Source organism: Musca vetustissima, unplaced genomic scaffold (assembly GCF_032173495.1).
Source record: "Musca vetustissima isolate MV318-11 ecotype Yass unplaced genomic scaffold, APGP_CSIRO_Mvet_v1 utg561, whole genome shotgun sequence".
Classification (NCBI taxonomy): Eukaryota; Metazoa; Arthropoda; class Insecta; order Diptera; family Muscidae; genus Musca; species Musca vetustissima.
In genome coordinates this window covers 467524-492715 of record NW_026886958.1, presented here as the reverse complement: position 1 = coordinate 492715, position 25192 = coordinate 467524, and the positions used below count along the sequence as shown (strand labels likewise).

Here is a 25192-nt window from a genome sequence, read left to right as displayed (position 1 = left end):
CTCTTTAACATAACCCGAAGTTACACTACCACCACATGTCCAACAAAATAAACCGACATATATTAAATCCACTAGAGTACTGTTTTGCACTCTAAAGATGAAAAGAAAGTTAGAATTAGGGAAATTAGATTAACCATCTGGGGTTTGAAATCCCTATGATTTCAGGAATTCTGTGTTTTTTGAGAATTCCTTCAGTCTTCTCCCTGTGATCGGTTAGTCCGTGAATAGTGTCACATCGAAGGCCTGCAAATGCTGGGCAGTGGCAAAAAAAAAAATGTTCCCTCGTTGTACTGTCTTCCCCACACTCTCTGCACCTGCTGCTGCCCTCGCATCCAATCTTGAGTAGATGTGCCTTCAGGCTGAGGTGTCCCGTAAAAATACACGCCAGTCTCCTTATTTTTTTTAGCTTTGGGATTTGCTTAGTTTTGTCTTCATTTGGATCAACCCATAAAATGTTTGTGATCTTTCCTATCCCCTCATTATCGAAGAATTTTCTGGGTCTCTTTCGCAATGCCCTCATTTCTTGACGTGTTGCGCTAAAGCGTTTGGCATTGCTCACATCTATTGTGGGTAGTGCAGTAACACTTCTGGTTGACTACCTCGTTGCCTATTACTCCTGTGTGGCTCGTTACCGTTTTGGATTTAACTGCTTTGGAGGATATTGCATTTATAGCTTATTTGCTATCCATAATTATATTTGTTGTATTTCGTCCTATGTTTAAACTTAACCAGTTGAGACACTATGTTATAACTTGAACCTCCGACTGTAAGATCGTGCTGTCATCTGGAAGGCGAAGAGAAATGTCTGTTCCCACCTCTTCAATAAAAAGTCCTAGTCCAGTCTTTCCAGCTAGTCGAGAGCCATCTGTGTAGCAACAGTTGCTAGCAGGCATATGAACTATACCTTTTTCAATTATTATTCAAAACATTTCAATTGCAATTCGAGAATTTCTTTTGTAATTCGAGAACTCAATTTGCAATTCATAACATTTCACTTGTAATTCGAGTATGTAATTACACCTTTTTCAAATGTTATTCAAAACATTTCAATTGTAATTCGAGAATTTCGTTTGTAATTCGAAAACTCAATTTGCAATTCATAACATTTCACTTGTAATTCGAGTATGTAATTTGTAATTCACAACATTTCATTTGTAATTTTAAACTTTTCGTATGAAATTCAAAAAATTACATTTGAAATTTAAAAAATTTCATTCGTAATTCGAATATTTCAATTTGAATTTCGTAGAGTTTCATTTGAAATTCAAAGAAATCCATTTGAAATTCAAAGAATCCAATTTGAAATTCAAAACATTTCACTTGTAATTCATAAAATTTCAGTTGTAATTCATAACAATTCATTTCAAATTCATACATATTCCTTTTGTGTTACCAATAACGTTTTTCGAATTTAAAATTAAATGTTATGAAAAACAAATGGAATGTTATGTATTTCAAATCAAATGTTAAGAATTTCAAATGGAATTATTTAAATTCCAAGTGGAATTTTATTAATTTCAAATGGAATTTTATGAAGTTCAAATGCAATACTTGGAATTTCAAATGGAAGTTTATGAATTTTAAATGGAATTCTATGAATTTCGAAAGGTATTCTATTAATTACAAATGAAATTCTCGAATTACAACTGATATGTTATGAATTGCAAATTGTGTGTTGTGAATTACAAATGGAATTCTCGAATAACATTTGATATGTTTTGAATAACATGTGAAAAATGTGTAGTGTTCCGCTATTCCATTGTCCTCTATTCGGTATTATAGTTTCACACAGTGTGACTACTCTCGTTTCAAGTATAGGGTCTGAATCAAAGGTATTGATTGTGGATCGAATATGGTAAATAACTTTAGGGTCGAGGGTGCTCACAGAAATATTCCATATGTTTATCATCTTCAAGTTGAGCCAATAGTTTAAAGCAAATGTTATAAAACATGTGTTAAAAAACGCATCCGCAATTTTTTACAATGGAAAAATTAGCAATGCGTTATTTCATTGTAAAAAAAATTGCGGATGCGTCTTTTTTTAACACCTGTTTCTATATGAAGGAGTTGCCAGATCGAAACAAAATTTAACAGTGATGGAAGTTTCCAAAACATTTAACTTTTTCTTGTTTACAGCGCGCTGTGTATTTTATTATAAGGTATATATTTTTTGGCTCACGATACAAAGACCATTCCGCCATGTCTTCGAGTGTTCAAGGAAATACCTATATTACAAAAATGACTGGATATTTTATTATAAAGTAAATACTTTTCGGTCTACTGGTTCCGCGCCCGTGGTCTTCCGAATTTTCATATTAAAGTTGACTAGGTTATTTATTATAAGGTAAATAATATTCGACCACCCATTCCTCAAACATTTCTGAAAGCTTGCGTTTTATTTATTTCACCTCATTTCCATTTTTGTTTCTTCGGCTCCGTTGTTTTATAATTATCTTCATTTCTTTTATTGTCTACAGATTCTTCTTCTAACATAAATCCATATATTAAATATCATCAAACATTAATTATGAATAGAGTTATGTTTGTCGAAACTTTTGTCGATGGCTTTTTAATAACTTTTTGTCTTCTTCTTTTCTTTTTTCAGATTTTGTTAGGTTAGCGTTCGGAATTCTGTTTTTTTATTTCGGTGAGATATATAGCGAACTATACGTCCTCAGCGAAAGAAAGACGCAACAGAAAGACAATACCGCTCGGGGCCATTTAGTTGGCCAAACCAACGAACGAGGTCATTATCGAATAAATTAAGTCCATCATCATAGCAAGCAGACGGAGACGAAGAAGAGAAAACAGACGTTCACGTTGGCAAACAGCTACAAAACGTCCAAAACGCTTTAGGAAGTTGGAAAATTGCGTAGCTGTATATTTTGTTAAGACAAAGAACAACAATTGTAACGGAGGCGGCATTATTGTGCATACAAATTCCAAGCAAACCAAACAAGGCAAGGAGACCGTGGCGACGACCACCAAAGCGTTATTGAACTGTTGAAAAGCATCATCAGCATCAGCATCGGTTCTTGGATTCATTGTCACAAGCAAATAGCCAGCCAGGCAGCCAATCAGCCTGCAAAAACAAGCCGCGACAGCTGGACTGTAACAAAAACGGCAATTGCATTAACAAAAGGAGGTGGTGGCGGTCGGCGGCGGGTAGGAGGTGGGGTTATTTGTGCATATCTTTCCTTGCCGTTGCTTGTGATCTCCCGCCTACACGCAACAAATTTGTTTGTTGTTACAACAGATTAATTGTACTGAAACAACAACCATAAATACATATTTGCATATAAGAATTGGCCAAGAACAAATCCGCATCATCGCATTCATCGTCACCTCCATAAACCCCCCTCTCAGTCAGCCACCTTATCGTGAATAACAATTTTCACATTTAGAACTTCTCATCTCAGCCTCTTCATTACCACCACCCCCATCATCACCCGCTCAAAATGATTTCGAATAAAAAATCCTATGCCATGAAAATGCTACAATTGGCCCTGGCCCTAAGCCTATTGCATGTCAATCCCGATGACTATCTACAACAAAGACTGCGTAACTGGGATTCCCAGCTGGAGCTAAGGGATGGCGATGGCTGGGAACTGGAAATGTTACGGGCTGTGCCCATGGTTGAATATCCCTATGCCAATCGTAAGTCAATGATGCCGCTCATCGAAGATCTCATACTGTACGATCATCAGAGTGAGAGTTTGGCCAATACGCAGTACAATATTACCGCCTATTTGCTGAATGTCTCCAATGAAGGTGTCAATCAAACGGCGGCCATGCAAGAAATGCAAGCCATACCTCCACCGTCGGGCGCCACAACCCCAAGTAGTGGTTCGTCAGGCTCAGCAACATCTGCCACGTCATCATCTTCGCCCTCATCGGGTGGATCGATAACTTTGGATAATGTTCGCAACACTACGGCGGCTGCAGTTAGTTCCATAGTCCATGCGGCGGGTAATTCAAACAACACCAACATCCACAACCTCCCCACCCCAGAAATTGAACTATTCCTCAACTCGGAATCCATGCAAGATCAACGTTCGGTATGGGAACAAAATCTCGCAGATCTCAGTGATTTCAATGATCTACCCATTATGAATAGCCACTATGGCAATTTACCCCTAAAAGATGGGCAACAGGCGCAAGATTCAGCATCACTTTTTGATTTACCCCATTTAGATGTGTTCCTACCCACCTTTGGTAGTTCGGCAAATGCTTTAAATACCGAGTCGGAAGGAGCTGTTGCCTTAAATGGCAGCTTTCCAAATCCAGATGATGAAGTTGGCATTAAATTGGAACAATTGGATGATGAAGATGATAAGACCTTATTGGTGGGTGTTATGGATACAAGGACTGCAACATGTTCCACATTGACTTCGGATGCAACCGATATTTCGCAAGCTTGTGTTAAAAAGGAAAAAGAAGCAGATGAAGGGGTAGAAGATGTTGTTAGTACGGTGAAAGTGGAAGAAGTGGATTTAAGTCCATTCATAAGCAATGCCGAAGTGATAAAAGAGGTAAATGAAAATTAATTTTTAAATTAGAATTACAATATTATTAAGGGGGGTAAATCGATCCAAAGTCTGTGACAACATTTAGTGAGAAAAAAAGTATGAAATTTTATCCCCAAAATGTTGTTTAAAACTCTATTAATTTATAGCTTGAAAATGTTGAAATCCATTTCTGGTAATATGAAATGGTTATGATAATTCTCTGAAGAGGATGAAACTATCGGTCATTATTGTAGAATGTTGCAGAGGAGCAATTCTCCGATGCTCCTTACTTATTTAATATTCTCCAGCTACTGTATCCTATCTAACCGTGTTCGATAAAGTAATATTTTCTTAAAATAGATCACATCTCCTCTGTGCTCAAACTCTTAAGGAGAGTAAGTTATCATCAGGATCTTCCTTACAGAATCTTTACAACAAAGAAACTATTGGACATTTGTTTAAGAAGTTCCGGTCAAGCTTCGACGAATATAAATAATATATTACTTAGTCGATTCTCAATGTAATATGTTCTCACTTTTCCCACTGGGATATAATTCTCAATCACGTTGGGACTCCGTAAACATAAATTGATATTTTGTTTTGTGGATGTTGATTGCACATACGATCATTGGGAATTGTTTTTGGTGGCTACCAATTGTGGAGCCTACATAAATACATATATACAGAGGCTTCAACTTATCTTCTAAAACCCAGAAAGAAAATCTCAGCAAAATCTTCTGCCTATAATTTCTCTTCGGGAAAATAACTTATCGTCATGTTCTTCTCACATTGCAGACGTTCCTTTCAACGACATAATTCTAAATTTTCTGATCATTTTCCGTAGAGGAAGATATAATCAGCGTTTATTGTATGAAATTCTTGTGTAACTTCGTAGATTTTTATTACATAACTCGTCAAATATAGTAGCAGATAAATGGCGTTACATAAAATGAATTTCTCGAAAATTTTTGCCAACTAAACTTCTTATCTTTTTATTAATTTCTCTTTCGAGATGAGCTACATGATCGGAGTTGCAATGAAAAGGAAAGCCAGAGAGATACTACATTCCCACCACTATGCGACGCGTTTCGCCGTTGGTTAAGCGGCTCATCAGGCATATTGGGCAATGTGACTTACAAATGTCTTTACTTCATAAGTTGTATTTATGTCGACTATTGTTGCGAAATTCCATCTACGAATTAAATTCAACCGTGTCAAGGTTCGGACATTTGGCATCACACCAGAGCATTCCTTTTCAGAGCAGATTTTTCTTGTAGTGATGGACTTTTTTTCCATACAGACTACAATATTTTTCTTCAATGGTATGCAACTGCATATTGTACAACCTTAGGAAGATAAGGAGGTGGCTTATCTTTGGCTTCTTTTTCGGCTGCTGTTCCTATCAACTTCTATTTTTGTTAATGTAGCTCCTTCTGTTATTCATACAAATTATGTTTCTTTAGATAATAAGAACAGATCCTTACCTTCAAATCAAATAAGTTGGGTAACTCCCCCGTAAAAAAATGTGAAACAAAAATGTAGAATTCCCTTTTGGGTTTTGTTATGGTAGCTACTCCTTTCTATACAAAATTTAATTCCACACTGATGCTGGGTATGGTTTAAACTTTGTTTCTACGAAAGAGTTGTCAAGATAGAAGGTAAAAGGATACATTAATGTAGAATTCCCTTTTCAGTTCAGTTATAGTAGCTACTCCTTACTATTCGAATTTCAATTTATACTAATGTGTGTTTTTCCGGAAATGGGAAACAAATAAACTCCGATGTATTTAGGGCTTTGTTATGGTATCTACAGTGTAGCTTCGGGTTCCGTTATGGTAACTACTCCTTTTCCATTTTAATTTAAATTTTAATTGATGTGCGTATTGAACTTCTATCGGACCAAGGAAGACTTCTAGAAGGCTACAAAACGTGATACTATGATTCAATAAAAGAACTATTTGACATATCCAAGCAAAAATATGAGATCCTCTAGAAAGTGACAATTGAGAGTAAGGTCCACGTTAGTTACTTCAGCCGCGTTATATCCAGAGTTGCCAGCTCGGCGATAGTCAGCTGATCCCAGTTCTTTAAAAGATTTGTGGAAAAAATAACTCAGTTCCGATTACGGACACAAATTTATAATTGAGGATCGTATGCAAATTTTTAGTTGATTATCTTTAATACCCATTGTAATCATTACTTTTCATGCATGTCTTTATATCCCAACTAAGTTCATACTGAATAAATAAAAAACATACCCCACTTACCTTAAATAATATCTATAAATATATTTATTTAGAAGCTGAAGTGTTTTACAAATACACCTACACCTTCACTTTGTATTCAGTGGTCTGATTTTCACTATAATCGAAATTGATATATAGGTACTTTTTAATTCACACTTTTTGATTAGATTAGCAAAAATATTTGTGGTTCATATTTATTTTGACGACAATGGTTGGTTGGTTGATTGCATTTGGCTAGAATGTCATTATTATTTCCAATAAGTCAATGAACTGCAACTAAATACTGTGGCCCATTGTTTTGTCGCATGAAATAACAAAAACAATTTGATAATGTTACAAATATATTATTGATGTAATAGACCCAAACAAACGAGGAATAATTTCGAACAGTGTGATGCAATTCATATTTTTGCATGAAATAAATTGTTGCTTTCTTAGAAGACCTTTGGGAGACATTTTAAAAATAGAAATTACTTCTTCCCGAAGACATATTATTTTCGAGGAGCAACATATTAGTTTGGGGAAAAAGCTGTTAACATGCCGGTCGACTTCGAACATTTCTTCGATTTTATCGACATTTTCGACGACCGGCCTACTTGTGAGAAGTGCATCTTTAACATCCAACGAAATCAATATTGCACATAGTTGGCTGTTACAGTATCGGAACCATAAACACAATTCACAATTTTGGCCGTTTGGCTTGCATTTTCGCCTTTGCCAAAGAAAAACTGTAAAATGTACCGAATTTTTTCATTGTTCACTTCCATTTTTTAACACCCTGTAACTCACAACTAAAAAAACAGCAAAATATATTTTTTTACTGCTTAATGTCACCCTTCCAACAAGCATAAATCTGAAATTGTTTGATCGATACTTTACGAGAAATCTATCAGTACAGTCATCTGCCGAAAAAATGATGGATTTCTTTTTCCCCAACCTAATATATTTTACAGCATATCAGAAATTATTCTTATGCGGAAGATCTTCTAACTATATTTTATTGAGATAGCTGGTCGGACCCTATCCTTTTATCAGATTTTTCATAAGTAGATGGCACTGTCCTTTGTCCTCGATAACCACACGAATTCTATATTTGTGGTTCTAAATCGACACTGAATGAGTCTTGGGAACGAATGACCCTGCTGATCAAAACAGTCACAACTTGAGGATGGATAAGTATCTTAATAATGACTTGTTTCCAAGTCCTAGATGTGACAATTTTGTCTGTTGACAAAGCCACCGTAGTGAAAATGGACGTCATCAGTCACGATGAGTTTTCGGTCGAGTTCCAGGTTATTTGCATGCATTGTCGAGGCCCAGATTGATTTATACACATTTTCATGTCTCCCACCAATTTTCGAAGTACTCCAAAACATTTTTGAACGCTTCAACAAAATTTTCAGACTACGGATCTGGCACTTGTCATTGATTTGCAGGTATAAGAACAAATCTTTTAAGTATCAGGCAGCGCTGTACGGTGGATAAACCATAAATTATAGTTTTTGAGCCAGTCAGGAGGGCTCATGTGTTGCAATTCTTTTTCGAATTTCGAAGACTTTAGACAAACAAATTGTGTACTTAGAAATCATTGCACTAAAAATTGACTTCCTACACAGAACAAAAAATAAAAGAATATTTTCATCATTTCATTCATATTACAACTAGTTTCCTACTACGATCTATTGTTACCGGCCTCTTCATTCGTGTTACATAATTCGCATATGTATTTTCCAAGTTATTTCGATAATGACGCAGAACATAAACATGTACGAAAATAAGAAGAAACGAGACAAGACATAAAGAAGAAGAATAAAACATAAAATCAAAATAGAAAAATTAAAACGACCGGTGGTTTTTGGATTTAAACGCATAGGTCTGTAATTTATTTTATGTCAATATCTAATAAACGTCTCGATAGTGGTGCATCGACGCAAGCTTTTTTTTTTTTTTGAAGGGAAGACCAACATGTCTTCCTGTGTGGTTGACAAAGAGATGTTCCCCAGAAGGAAAAATTCGCTGTAAGTCAGAGTTCGGAGATATGGCGTAACAATTTCTTTTGTTGACATTATACATGAAGAGATTGCTTCATATATTTATAAGAGGTTACATTTCTTTAGTAAAAACGAATGAGGAATCGTTTTGTAGAACATTTCGTCCTTCTATCTCCATGAATTGTGTGAGCTTTTCGTCATTAATTGATTGAATCGGATTCCAATAACAACAAGATGCAATTTGTTCGTCCTTGCAATACTCTAAACAAATTTTGTTGATACGATTTTATATGGGGTCCTCAGCGGCATGAAATCAATATTATAACTTTTTAATGGTATTTTCTCAATTTTAACCGTGTCATGTCACTAAAACCCTATTTTTATGTATTTAAATATTAGGTTGGGGAAAAAGAAATCCATTATTTTTGTCGGCAGATAGCTGTACTGATAGATTTCTCGTAAAGTATCGAAAGGCGAAAATGCAAGGCAATAGTCTAAATTTATGAATGGTGTTTATGGTTCCAATACTTTAACAGCCAATTATGTGTACTTTTGGTTTCGTAGATTCCGTTCTGGAATTTTTGATGTTAAAGATGCACCTCGCAAAGGTAGGCCAGGGGCTAAAAATCGACCATACTTGTTTTAAACCATTCTTTTTCCCCAACCTAATATGTTCGGTATACATTATTTATTATTTAATACTGAAATTTATTTACTAAAAACGTATAAATTCGAAAAAAAAAACAAATTTCGAGGAAGACAGAACAGGTTTTCTAAATTTTTGAACCGGATATTCGGAAAATAAAACCGGCTTTAATACCATATGTGCATATCATTAGAAAGTTAATAAACAAACGCTTTAAGTTTTTTGAACCATACTATTACCGGTTATATTATCTGAATATCCGGTTCAAAAATTTAGAAAACCGTCAAAATACTAATTTCGAACAATACATAACCGGTTTTAATACCTCATGGGAATATCATTAGAAAGCTGATGACCAAGCACTCAAAAAATTTGTTGTTGAATTCGTTACCGTTTTTATTTTCTGAATATCACTTTGAAAATTTTTGAAACCCGGTTCTCTCTTTCTTGCAGGCCAATAGATTTTCTTATAGAAGACAATTTTTCCTCTTATTTACTTTTTCTTACCTTAACTTTCTTTCGAATTGTGAGTTCCACCTGACTCACAATTACAATCGCCATTTAGGTGATTTGACGCCATGAAATCTTAATCAGCAATACAATGCAATAATCATCGATAATCGATGATTAAATGAAGTGGTGACAAATATGGCGAAAAGCACAAAACAAAATTGCATCATAAGCATAGAAATGCAATTGTATAATTCACAATATATATACATATATACGGATGTCGGTGTATACACTCGCCGATCATTTTGGATCAAATGCAATTGAATTTATATTAAAAAAAGCAACATCAAAAACAACAACAAACAAACCATAACAATCGAGGTCATTTTGCAAAATAAAAAAATGCAATTTTTAGAAAAACATATATATAAACATACATATATTAAGACAAACACATATACTACATACATATTGTGTGTATATATGTGATCAATCTCTTCCATAGGAGAATTTTTAGTAGCCAGATAGCTTTTGTTGCCATTAGTAATAACAAATGACTTTTTAAACATAACAAAAACCATGGACATATTTTCAACGAATGACAATCAAAAAAAAAAAAAAAATCGTTCGTTCATTAATTCATTCATTCATGTCGGCCTGCCGTCACTCATTCAATATCATCCAGTTTTAAGATGTTTAACAGGAAACAGTTTTCATTTCATATTTTTGTTATGCCTATTTTGTGAAAATGTTGTTGCTATTTTTTTGTGATTTTTTTTAACAACAGTTTAATGAATTTGTTTGTTCAATTTTTTTGAAATCATTTTATTTTACATTGCCAGGTCTAGTGTATAAATTTTGCTCTACACACACCACACGACCATTAAATAATGCATTTTTATTTGAAAATTTATTTTTGGTAATTGTTTTGAAAATGAAAGCAATTTTAAAATTTATTTGTTTTAAATTGTATTTGTTTTTTCATTGCATTGATCAAAACAAAAAAATGAAGCAAAATCATGATTTTTTTTAAATACTCATATAGGTATGAAGAGATACACATATTCGTACCCTAGAGTGGGTCGAAATATAGATTCAAAGAGATATTTCCATCACAGGTTTTTCATTATTTGTCGCCCTCCAAAATAATATCATGAAGCTGCAGTTTGCATTATCAGTTCCGATTGTAGTTATATTATAAAAATCAGTTATATTGTAAAAACCAGTGAGCGGAGCAGTATAGTCGGTGAGGCCGACCATATTATCCCTACGCAACTTCCACGAAAATCTAACGTTCTGTGGTTCTATATTCTGAGCTTGGGCAATATCTCGCGATATTTGCACCCTCTTGGCCGACCAGGGGCCAACAAATATTACTAATATTCAGCACAGTCCTTCTAATTACTTGTCCAGATTCCCTTCACCGTGGGTTGTGTTGTGATGTTCGGCTTTCAATTGTAGCCTACAGATCGACTCGAAAAAAACCAAAAAAATAAGTTTTCGTTCCACCTCATCACAATATTATTATCTGATCATAACCGAAAATTAAAGGCGTAGTCCTTGACCATACCTGGATCCTCATGGAAAATTTCAAAACGATTAGCGCTATATTTTCGCCCTCTCGTGGGGTAATGGGTTACTAAATAATATATGAATACGTAAACACTTGTAAATATTTAAGTGTAATATTTATAGTAATATAATTGGTATCAATTTAAAGGCCAACCACTCCTCTTGGATATACTATCAACTTCGCGGATCTATGTTCTTCAGGATTAAATATATACGCTATAGAATACAAATTTTGGAATTTTTACACAAAAGTCAGGGACCATTTGACCCGCTAAATATTGACTAATCTTTATCAAAGCAGGTATGCTTATTCTTTAGCCCGATCGCGTTCTCCATGTAAAAATGAGGTTTAGGCCATAACTGAGGCCTCTGGAGCGACCAGAAACACGGACAAGAATTAAGTATTTGGTCCACACACATGTCTAGATCGACTCAGCTAGTCAAGATATGACGATCGGTATACTTTAAGGTGGGTCTAGGACCAATATTTCGCGGCATTACAAACTATTGGGGTTGCACAAAGCTATAATACCCTGGCAACATAGTTGTGTAGGGTATAATTAATTTTTTTGAAATTTTCTGGGGAGAGACCACAAGGAGTAAACCGATATTCCCCATCTTCGAACTTTATATAAGTTTGCAAGCAATATTGCAATGTGCAAAGTTTGGATGAAATCGGTTCCTTCCTTCCTTCCTTCCTTCGAGAGTTATCATAACACCAGCCAGCCAGAAGAAGGCACATTTGTTAGTAAACTCGGTATTGGCTGAAACAAATTTGGTCCATAGAACCAATATTACGATGAGGCACATTTTTGTCGTAGCCTATGGGTATATTAGCTATAAGGCTGCACAAAAAAATAATTCCTTAATATATGAATAGATTTCAGAAAGGTTTGCCAATGTCGCAATTTCTGCATTTTATGAATGCAATTCATAAAACTTTAAATACTAATTTCGTCTAAGAAAAAGAGAGAGTGAAAAAAACACTTTGTAGTATATTTGGTGGTGGTGACCGGTTTTCTATGCACTTAAATTCTTAGTCGTTTTCATTTTTCTATTTTGGATTTATGCTTTCTTTTTCGTTATGCCTTGACTCATTTCCTTTTATTTACCTCACATTTGTTCTCGTCTTCGTCATTGAGCGATCATATAAAATGTTCGTTATAAAACATTCGGTTGAGTTTGTTGCTCATATCAACACTTGTTGCATTTAATGGCATTTATATCGAAATAATTTGAAAAATACATATGCGAATTTTATAACACAATGCAGTGGTCAGTACCTGTGTCCAAAATAAATAACAACCACACTGTGGTACAGGGTATTATGTTTTTGTGCATATGTTTGTAACAGGCAAAAGGAATCGAGATAGACTCATGGTTCCTTTTGAGTATATGCATAGAATCACTTTCTGAGTCGATTTATGCATGTCCGTCCGTCTGTTGATGTCAAATTGTAAACAAAGTACAGGTCGCATTTATGATCCGATTTGGATGAAATTTAGCACAGCTCACTTACTTGGCCCAAGGACGAACCCTATTGAAATTGGGAAAAATCGGTTCAGATTCAGATATAGCTCCCATATATATTTTCATCCGATTTAAGGTAAATGGTGTACCAAATTTCCTATATATCTTTCAATTTGCACTAAATTTGGTATAGCCTACTGAATTTAGTCTAGATTGATGTGTGCTAAGTTTCGTGAAAATTGGTTCAGATTTAAATATAGATCCCATATATACTTGCGACCGATTTTAGGTAAATGGTGCACTAAAGTCCCTAAAAATGATTTGATTTGAACGAATTTTGGCATAGCGTATTGAATTAAGTCTATAATATATTGTGCCAAGTTTCGAGAAAATCGGTTCAGATTTAGATATAGCTCCCATATATAGTATCGCCCGATTTTGGGTAAATGGTGTACCAAAGTCCCTACATATCTTTCGATTTGCACGAAATTTGGTATAGCCTACTGAATTATGTCTAGAATGATGTGTGCTAAGTTTCGTGAAAATTGGTTCAGATTTAGATATAGCTCCCATATATACTTGCGACCGATTTTAGGTAAATGGTGTACCAAAGTCCCTGAAAATGATTTGATTTGCACGAATTTTGGCATAGCGTATTGAATTAAGTCTAGAATGACTTGTGACAAGTTTCGTGAAAATCGGCTCAGATTTAGATATAGCTCCTATATATAGTATCGCCCGATTTTAGGTATATGGTGTAACAAAGTTCATATATATCTTTCGATTTGCACGAAATTTGGTATAGCCTACTGAATTAGGCCTAGAATGATGTGTGCTAAGTTTCGTGAAAATCGATTCAGATTTTGATATAGCGCCCATATGTAGGTTCGTCCGTTTTAAGGTAAATGGTGTGCCAAAGTCCCTATATATCTTTCGATTTGCACGAAATTAGGTATAGCCTACTGAATTAGATCTATAATGATGTGTGCTAACTTTCGTGAAAATCGGTTCATATTTAGATATAGCTTCCATATATAGTTTCGCCCGATTTTAGGTAAATGGTACACCAAAGTCCCTGCAAATCTTTTGATTAGCAAGAATATTGGCATAGCATACTAAATTAAGTCTAGAATGATGTGATGGTTTTAAGCAAATTGTACACTAAAGATCCATACCATAGTTCGATTGACTATGGTATGGATCTCTGGCAGGTTTGCTTGAAATCGGTTCCGATATAGATATAACTTAGCTTCCATATATAATTTACACTTATTTATGTTAATTGTACGCCAAATATTCAATGGGTGTCTGATTGAGATTAAATTTTAAACAGTACAGCGACGTCTTTTCGGATACATATGTAAAATATACCCAAAGTGGTGAAGGGTATCATATAGTCGGCCCAGTCCGACTTTACTACTTTTCTTACTGGTTTTAACATAGCTTCAATGTAATTTAAATATACATATAAAATGAAATCAGTTTTTCAATTTCCTTCCTCTACATATAATTCTTATTGTTAGCGTTACATTTAACCTAATTTCAAAACTTTTCCGTGCATTTAATTAAATTAGCTTTTAATAACCTAATACTAAACAAAAGACAATCACACTAAATGCTCATTCTCCTGAAAATGTCGTAATAGATTTATTTTGAGAAATATCTAATTGAATATTCATCAGATTGAAAACTGGTTCTTAAATGTTATTCTATATAAATATAAATGTTCTTTGCAGGTTTACTATGAATTCAAATTATAAATTTATTTTAAAATCGTTTGATTTCTATATTTCATTTTATATTAAAGTGTGAATATTGAGAGCTCAGATATAGCTGAACGAATTCTGGAGTACTTCTGAACAATAAAAACAATAAATGTCCTATATTATTTCTCGATAGGTAGATAATATTGTATTTTCTGTAAAAAAAACAGGACTTGAGATATGTCTGATCGAGAGATTATTGCATTAAATCTTCCACCTCTGGGCATGTTTATACCCTTCACCATACTGTGGTACAGGGTATTATGTCTTTGTGCATATGTTTGTAACAGGCAAAAGGAAACGAGATAGACACATGGTTCCTTTTGAGAATATGCATAGAATCACTTTCTAATTCGATTTATGCATGTCCGTCCGTCCGTCTGTCTGTCTGTGCATGTTAAATTGTAAACAAAGTACAGGTCGCATTTATGATCCGAATTGGATGAAATTTGGCATAGGTTACTTATTCGGCCCAAGGACGAACCCTATTGAAATTGGGAAAAATCGGATCAGATTTAGATATAGCTCCCATATATATATTTAACCGATTTAATGTAAACGGTCCCTATATATCTTTCGATTTGCACGAAATTAGGTACAGCCTAATCATTTAGGTCTAGAATTATGTCTGGCAAGTTTCGTGAAAATCGGTCCAGATTTAGATATAGCTCCCATATATAGTTTCGTCCGATTTCATGTAAATGGTGCACCAAAGTCCCTATATATCTTTCGATTTGCACGAAATTTGGCATAACGTACTGAATTAAGCCTAGAGAGATGTCTGCCAAGTTTCGAGAAAATCGGTCCAGATTTCTATATAGCTCCCATATATAGTTTCGTCCGATTTCATGTAAATGGTGCCCCAAAGTCCCAATATATCTTTCGATTTGCACGAAATTTGGCATAACGTACTGAATTAAGCCTAGAGTGATGTCTACCAAGTTTCGAGAAAATCGGTCCAGATTTAGATATAGCTCCCATATATAGTTTCGTCCGATTTCATGTAAATGGTGCACCAAAGTCCCTATATATCCTTCGATTTGCACGAAATTTGGCATAACGTACTGAAATGAGCCTAGAGAGATGTCTGCCAAGTTTCGAGAAAATCGGTCCAGATTTCTATATAACTCCCATATATAGTTTCGTCCGATTTCATGTAAATGGTGCCCCAAAGTCCCAATATATCTTTCGATTTGCACGAAATTTGGCATAACGTACTGAATTAAACCTAGAGTGATGTCTGTCAAGTTTCGAGAAAATCGACCCAGATTTAGATATAGCTCCCATATATAGTTTCGTCCGATTTCATGTAATGGTGCCTTTAGATATAGCTCCCTTTTATTATAGATTGATTCTATGTAATTGACGCACCAAGGAACCAATTGGAACAAAACGTTCTGAAATTAGTATAGCCTAACCTGTGACAAGTTTGTTTGAAATCGTTTAATATTTGGATAAAGCTTCCATATATATTTTCGCCCGATTTCAAGTAAATTGGGCATTAAACTCCTCATGTTAGTCAGATTGACATCAAATTAAGCATAGAATTACGTAGTTGCGTTTTCTAGAAGTACAGATATAGCCCAACAGATGACCTATTTATATTTGTTAGAAGTCGATTTACATACTTTTGTCCCATCGTAACAAACGAATGACATGTTTATGGATAGATCTGAGTAGATTCACATTTAGATAAATATCACATATTTTATTTCATCCAGTTTCATGTTAATAGTCCTGTTTAATATACCCATAGTGGTGAAGGGTATCATATAAATCAATTATTTTTTCTACCCTCAATTTCCGACAATTTTTTCGCAGGTGTATATATTTAACAGACTTCCCACAATCATCATATTACCACCTGCCACATTTTCTCGGTGATATCTATCTTTGCTATGACCGACTTTTTGCGATTTGATGCAGGTTTTTTCTTCCGATTTTTTTCCTTTTATTGTTTTTATTGCTAATTGATCAATTGATTTGTGGCAGATATGTAAATCACAAAATTAACTTTTGATTTGAATGTTCAATCGTTTCCACACCATGATAAACTAAAATAAAAAAATACGTTTCTTATCGTTTAAAATATGGTGTGTGCGGTTTTGCAGGTTTAGTTCCAGGGGTTTTGTTGCTATACATTGTGGGCTTTTAATTATGTGTGGCTGGCTAGCGGGCGGCGATACACGTGTTTTGTTGTTGTTCGAGATATTTGCTCTGATTTGTTTCAAATGTTTGTTGGTTTATTATGCATTCATTTGTAGGGCGTTTCACTCACTCGTTTACTGCTCTGCTATACATTTCATGAATATCAATTTTCAAATTTTGTGTTTGATGTCATTGACATTGACCAAGAATAAATGGTATTTGTATTTGATTTTGAAAAATAAAAACAAAGCAAAAAATTTTGGAAAATATGTTTGTAAACATTATTAACAGGTGAAATTGCAATTGAATAATCTCAGTGGGTCTCTGGAAGAGATTAAATCAAAACCCCAAACACAAAAGTCAGATGAGGCTGATCATATTTTTCACCAAAATTGTTCAAGGAGTCTCAAACCAAGCCAATTATCGAAGCATTTTTTCAACATCGATTGAAACACCTCAGAATTATTGTTTTTGAACACATCTTCTGGTCATGAAAGTCCTTGATTACGTATTTTTTCTTTATGTGGAGAATATACCGGACTAAAGACGACGGATGAGTCAGTGTGTGAAACTTCGTCTTCTCTTCATCGAAGTAGTCCGAGGACTTTCGGCAAACAAATTGTAGAGTACCATTCAACTACGTTGATCAAGCGAAACAGTTGATAATGAGCAGTTTTGACGAAGAAATATTTTACCATTTCTTTTAAAATTCTTCGAATTGGTTCTTCCACGAACTAAAGGCATTTTTAAAGAAGATATGAAGGATTTCGTAGGAAGACGTTCGTAATGGAGAGATATCAGGACTTTATAGTGTTTTCTTATGGAGGGTCTTTTATAATTCTTCTCATAGAAAGCTTTCTTATAAAGGATGAGAAGAAGACCGTCGTATAGATAACCAGAGAGTTATCTTCTAGAGGGTTATCAGGCCTTCTTCTAGCATGCTAAAAGGTTTTCCTCTGGAAGATCAACAGTTCTTGCTCTAGAAGAGCAATAGATCCTCTTCTAGAAGGCGAAAGATCTTCTTCTTGAGGATCAGAAGATATTCTTAATGAGGACCAGATCATAGACTAGAAGCCATTTTCTAAAAAGTCTAAAAGATCACAAAGATTTCTTCTAGAAAACAAAACGTCTTTTTCTAGGGGACCAGAGGGTCTTCTAGCAGTCCAGCGGCTCTTCTAGGAGACTAGCAGGTCTTCTTCTAGGAAATCAAAAGACCAGAAGTCATTTTTTAAAATACCAGACGATCATGTTATGAATAATAGAACCTATTTTTATAGAGAAGACCAGAACCTTCTGATCAGAATATATATTTTATAGAAGACCAGAAGGTCTTCATCTAGGGGACCAGAAGGCCTTATTCTAGAAGACCAGAAGGTCTTCATCTAGGGGACCAGAAAAATCTTCTAGAAGACCATAATGGTGGACAAAGATGTCGTATTTTGGAAGTCTTCCTCCAGGAGGCCAGAAAGTCTTCTAAAAGGCCAGAAGGTATTCTCTAGCAGACTAGAGGATATTCTTGAAAAAGACCAGAAGGTCTTCTTCTAGGAGACCCGAGCGTCTTCTGGTTGTCTAGCAGAAAGTTTTCTTATAGAAGACCGGTTGGTCTTTTTATAGAACTCCATTCGGTCTTCAGTAGGTCTTCATTTAAATATCCAGTAAATCATTTATAGATGATCAGAATGTCTTCTTTTAGCAGACCCGAAGTTATCCTCTTAGAAGACCGTTGGGCCTTCTTATATAAGATCAGAACTTCTTATAAGAGACCAGTGTATTATTTTGGTCTCACAGAAATACGATATTTTTTGTTACATTCATTATTTTTATTTGTTGTTGTTTTTGCTTTTAACAAATTTGTAGGTCATCGCCTTCTTCACATCAAAATATACCACACACACACAAAGATGATAAATGACTTTCTCCTAGAACAGATAGAAACGGACAGGTTTGTTAATTGTTTGTTTCTATCTTTAGTGAGTTATTTCTTGTTCCCAGACGAAAGAAAAACATGTACAATATATTAGTTTGGGGAAAAAGAAATCCATTATTTTTATATGAACTATAGGACTTTAACATGCTTCGGAATGTCCGATTTGGGCCAAACATGCACCGTTTTTTGTATGATGTGTTGCCATTTTAAAATTAACTTCATAATGCCTCTCTCATACAAGTCCTGCTCTCTATTTGTCAAGTGAGAATTGTATGGCGAATGCATTAAAACTTCCCAACCAAGTTCCCAAAGTTTCTGGCGAGTCACTGTAGATATGTGTGGCCTAGCGTTGTCCTGGAGGAGGAACACGACACCTCTCCTGTTGCCCAATTCTGGCCGTTTCTGGTCAATTGCTATCTTCAAACGTTCCAGTTGTTGACAGTAGAGATCAGAATTTAGCGTTTGACCATATGGAAACAACTCATAATAAATAATTCCCTTCCAGTCCCACCAAATGCATAGCAAAACCTTCCTGACCGTTATTCCTAGTTTGGCCATCGTTTGAGGTTCTTCACCGCTCCTTGACCACGATCGTTTTCGCACAGGGTTATCCGTATGTAATCCATGTCTCATATCCATTCACCATCCGTTTATGAAATTAGTCGGTCTATCTCATTACGTTTTACCAAGGCTTCGCCGATGGAAATTCGATCCATCCTATTTTATCCTGTTAATTGGTGTGTCACCCAAACAACGAGCTTCTTTTTGAATCCAGCTTTGTGTAAATGGTTTAAAACAGTTTTATAGTCGATTTTTTAGCTCCTGGGCGATGTTGCGACTGCTAACATGCCGGTCAACTTCGATCATTTCTCCGATTTTATCGACATTTTCGACGACCGGCCGAATGGATTCTTATTGCCCAACCTTATACTATCCTACAGGTAGCTTCCGAAAAAACACACATCAGAAATATTTAAATTTGAATAGAAAGAAATAGCTACCATAACAGAACTCTAAAGGGGAATTAAACAAACGTGTATCGGAGTTTATTTGTTTCTTACACTGATTGTGAAAATCATAATAATTCTAGTGTTCCCTTCAAAAAAATACACTCGATTCCAAAATGAGACACCTGCAAACATCTGTTCTTACCAGTATTAAATTTAGTCATTCTGAAAATTATAAAAAAAACAGTGAGCGGAAGACTATATTCGGACGGGACCGACCATATGATACCCTACACAACTTCCACGAAAATATAACTTTGTGTGGCTCTATATTCGGAGCTTCGCAATATTTGCACCCTCTTAATCGTGGGTTGTGTTGTGAGGTTCGGCTTTCAATTGTGGCCTATAGATCGACTCGAAAATAACACAAAAAATTAAGTTCTTGGTCCACTTCATTCCAAAATCACCGAAAATTATAGGCGTTGTCCTTGGCCCTACCTGGATCCTCATGGAAAATGTCAAAGCGATCGGCGCTATATTTTCGTCCTCTATTACTAAATAATATATGAATACGTAAACACTTGTAAATATTTACTTGTAACTCCCACATCCGAGTACATTCGACAATATAATTCGCATCAATTTAAAGGTCAACCACTCCTCTTGGATATACTCTCAACATTTCGGGTCTATGTCCTTCAGGGGTACACAATATATAATAAAAATTTTGTCATTTTTCACACAAAAGTCAGGGTCTATTTGACCCGCTAAATATTGACCGATCTTTATCGAAACAGGGATGCTTACTCTTCGGCCCGATACAAATATTATAAATATTATTTTTCCGAATTGTGTAATTTTCAACATTTGGTATGCTGGGATAAAAACCACACTCTCTTTTAGACATAACTCCAGTAAAGATTTGTCAATGTACAATAATTTTTTGCTAAAAAAATGTTTAAGTTGTTGACTTTGCCTGTTTTTATGTGTGTTACTGACATAAACAATAACAACAACGCTGACTAACATTTTTGTTAATAATGTTTTTTTTTCAACGTCAACGATGACCTTATGTGCAAAAAACACTTCGTAACTTAAAGAAGGTATTTTACGCATTTTTTTCTTCTTTTTTTGGTTTGTTCGTTTGTGTCTCTTTTTCCCCAATTATTTTTTTTCTCATTTTTTGCTTTACTGACTGACTGTACTACAAGTAGAAAAAAAAACTCGAGTCTGGGTTTGTGTCTGTGTGTATTAATTACCGAAAAATAAAAAATAATTAACGTTAACAAAACGACGTAACTTGTAATGTTTAAAAAATAACAACCGGTCTGCCATAACATGTTACACAGCCAATGCAGATTTGAAGAAGACAATTAGTATTTTTTTTTTATTTTCGTATTTTTATCTAGGATGGAAGGAGGAGGTGTGTGTTTTTGCTTTAAAATTATTTTTTATTGTGGGAATATGTCAAAGTGTGTTTTTTGACAATTAAATAGAAAATCTTAAAAAAAATGTTTGTAGCAAAAAATTTACATATTGCCAATAACAGCAATGACTTAATTGTTTTTTTTTTTCAGCAAACCATTTAAAACAAATGGCAAACGAGATGTGGCAGACAAGTGATTTTTGTATCATTCGCATATGTTGCTGAGTGTGTCGTATATTAGAGGGGTGTCGTAAAATAATTATTTGCAATATTTAAAACAAAAAATTTTCGGAGACCATATTAATGTGTGAATGTTAAAAAAAAAATCAAAAAGGAAAACCTTAAAAAATATATAAGGGGATCGTCCAGAAGCTTGAATCTTTAAGCCCTCAGCCGTATGGCTAATGAGGGTATATACACTTTAATGCGGGAAAAATGTGTCTCATCAAGACCCCGTGTTTCTTTGAATCAAATCCGTTGCAAACAATTTGGAGTCGATTTGCAAATGCCCATCCGTATGTCTGGCCTGCTGGCTGGTTCGTACCATAACTCTCGAAGGGAGTAAGCGATTTCATTCAAACTTTGCACTTCGTAATATGTCTTCCAAACTTATTTCAAGTTTGAAGATGAGGAATATCGTTCCCATCTTTCAGGTACCTCCCCCACAAAATGCTCAAATTTTGATACAAATTTAATTTATAATGTGCATATGTTTTTGTAACAGGCAAAATGAATCGAGATAGACACATGGCTCCTATGGAGAATATGCATAGAATCACTTTCTGAGTCGATTTATGCATGTCCGTCTGTCCGTCCGTAAATGTATTTTTGTGAACAAAGTACAGGTCGCATTTATGATTCGATATTGGTCCGATTGAGACGAAATTTTGCACAAAGTACTGAATTAGGTCCAGATAGATGTATGTGAAGTTTTGTTGGAATCGATTCAAATGTAGCTCCCACGTATAATTTCATCCGATTTTTGGAAAATGGAGCACCATGCTGCCAATATTGGTCCGATTGAGATGACATTTTTATGTATGCGAAGTTTTGTTGGAATCGATTCAAATTTAGCTCATCATCCGATTTTTGTAAATGGAGCACCAAAGAGCACCAAATTTATGTCGATTGGCACAAAAGTTTGCACAGCGTAATGTATTAGGTCCAGATTGATGTATGTGAAGTTTTATTGAAATCGGTTCAGATTTAGATATAGCTCCCATACATAATTTCCTGCCATATATAGTCCGATTTTGTGTAAATGGAGCACCATACTGCCAATATTTGTCCGATTAAGACAAAATTTTGAACAGCTTACTGAATTAGGTCCAGATTAATATATGCTTGCATTTATGGAAGTTTTGTTGCAATCGGTTCAGATTTAGTTGTAGCTTCCATATATAGGGTTGTCCGATTTTATGTAAATGGGGTATTTGGGGTTTCCAAAGACAAAAAAAAAATCGATATTTGTATATTTTACCCGATTCTTTCACAGAAATCCCTAATCTACGAACACTAATAAATTTCGAAGAAATTGTAGATTACATTGTGCGACAAGAATTTGGAGGATGAACAATTCTTATTAAGTGAGTATATGAAAAATCCAGAAGGAAAAACTCGACACAGATCACAGTTCGTAGATATGGCGTGATCACTTTTTTGCTGTCCATCCATGAAGAGAGAGATCCGCATCTTCATTTGTAGCTATTGTATGCTTTTTTATGCTTTCCACCATAGTACGGAGGGTATATTAATTTTCTCATTTCGTTTGTAACTCATCGAAATATTCATTTCCGATCCTATATATTCTTGATCAGGGTAAAATTCTAAGACGATCAGCCATGTCCGTCCGTAATCACGCTATCTTCTGAAGGAATTGAGATAGATCGGCAAAATTTTGCATAGGAACGTCTTTTGTCTGTAGGCAGGTCAAGTTCGATGATGGGCTATATCGTTTAGGCATAGCTCCCATATAAGGGTTCCGCCCAATTTTCGGTATTTTGGTATTCTTGAGCGCGCTTTTCAACCGAATTGTGTGAAATTTGGTATATTGGTTTCTTTTTAGGTACCAAATGTCTCCACTACAAATTATAAATATCAGTCCACTTTTTCTGCTAGCCCCCATAAAAGGGCACCTCCTATTTTCGGTATTTTGGGGTTCTTGAGAGCGTTTTTCAACCGAATTCGCTGAAATTTGGTACAATGTGTTCTTATTGGGTATCCAATTTCTCGACTACAAATTATAAATATAGCCAATTTTTTCGGGTAGCCTTCACAATTTTCGGTATTTTGGGGTTCTTGAGCGCGTCTTTGAACCGAATTCGGTGAAATTTTGGTTCCTCACTAAAACTTATAAATATAGGGCAATTTTTTCGGATAGCCCCCATAAAAGACACCCTCAGTTTCTGTATTTTAGGGTTCTTGAGCGAATTCGCTGTAATTTGGTATTTTGTAATCGCATATGATAAAAAATCTGTCTACCAAAAATTATTTATATTCGCCCCCGTTTTATGGCTAGTTCCCATATAACCCCCTTTTTATATTAAAATAGTTAGGGTCGTATTCTACCATAGTATAACGGATAATCGTTACTCGAAATAGTCAGTTTTACCCTACAAATTATGAAATTCTAAGACGTTTTAGCCATCGGTTGTAATCATTTCGCTTTCTAAGGTTATCTTGATAAAAAAAAAAAACTCGAACCTGACCCCCCTTGTCTTGTCTACCCTTTTCGTCCCTAATTTATTGAACCGGACTCTAGTTATTACAAGATGCGATATTATACAAAAATGTTGCTCATACGATTTTAGGTTGGGTCTTCAAAGGCGAAAAATCTATATTTTAACGTTGTATTCGCCTCTTCTCAATTTTACCCGGTTCTTGTCACTAAAACCACAATATATTCGCCAACAAAAAATTATCATACCATATATCCGAATTTTGACCTATGGCGAATTTTTCCCAATAGAAATTTTCCATCGCCCAGACAATTTTGTAGCACTGTACTATAAAGAATGTGTCTGGAATATTTACCAGAACAAGATATCTCAATGTGATTCACGTTAGTAACATTTATTTGCGAGAAAAAGATCCGCATCTCAAATTTTTGAAGCGGATTTTATGGTCATAGATTCTATTTTGTACCGGTTGTACCTATAACGAATTTGTCCTTCTGGGTTCTTGTCAAGGGGTTTCATGCCCATTAGGAATTTACCTTCTTCACAGATCATGAGCTCGATTTTGTGTTACAGTATTGTAGGTACCGTCTAGAACCAAGTCGTTTTTTACAACCGAAGTGGGTGAGTGCTAATATTTCGAATTTTCAGAAAAATTTCAATAGAATTCATATTAGGATTCAGTTTTGGACAAGTAAAATATGTAGCTGAAATTTGGTACTTTCGATTCTGAAAGAGTAAATTACCTGCTTGAAGGAAAAATATAAAATTTAAAGATAGGATTTGGGTGGACCCATATCAAATTCCGTCTCATTATAGGTAATTTACTATTTCGGGTTTACAGGGCATAAACATTTGGGACATGAAGTATCCAATTTTAAAGGTCCTGCCAGTAGCAGAATTTATGTTTTTTTGTCTTATTCTAATTATTTTCAAAATATAAGTTTTCACAGGAGCGACCCATTCTAATAATTTCCCTACTCATATACCCAAATGCTTGCAGATTTATACGAGTTCGTATATATATCGCCTACTTAATGTCTTTGTCGCATTTTTTTTAAGCAAACATCAAATGTGAATCATTGAACTCAATTGTGTTTCTACTCTCTCTGCCTCTCAGCTGTTACTCATGGGGATTTATCATCTCATACCAAATAACCGAAAAAAAAAACAAAACTAAACTTCATTGCCCTCATTGAGAGAGGCAATAAATTTTGTTAGCTGTGATTTTTTTCTTTTTTTGCAAATGATGTTTTTGTTTTGTTGTTGATTTTTTCCAATAGTTTATTTTTTTCTAATTCTTAACAATATTATTATTGCTATCTCTTTTATTTGCTGATTAGGTTTTTTGTTATTAATTTTATTTTCTGATGAAGAAGAAGAAGAAAAACAGCAACGACGCTAAATTAATGCAAACAAA

At 34.8% G+C, this 25192-nt stretch overlaps 1 protein-coding gene across 1 annotated transcript in view; it reads left to right on the top strand.

Moving 5' to 3' along the window:
- The first annotated feature begins 3458 nt into the window (after positions 1 to 3458).
- Positions 3459 to 25192, top strand: part of LOC133334454 (segmentation protein cap'n'collar) — a 138828-nt gene continuing 117094 nt past the window's right edge. Inside the window, exon 1 of the mRNA XM_061542750.1 lies at positions 3459 to 4532. Within this exon, the coding sequence (XP_061398734.1) occupies positions 3459 to 4532 (1074 nt within the window). The remainder of the gene's footprint in view (positions 4533 to 25192) is intronic.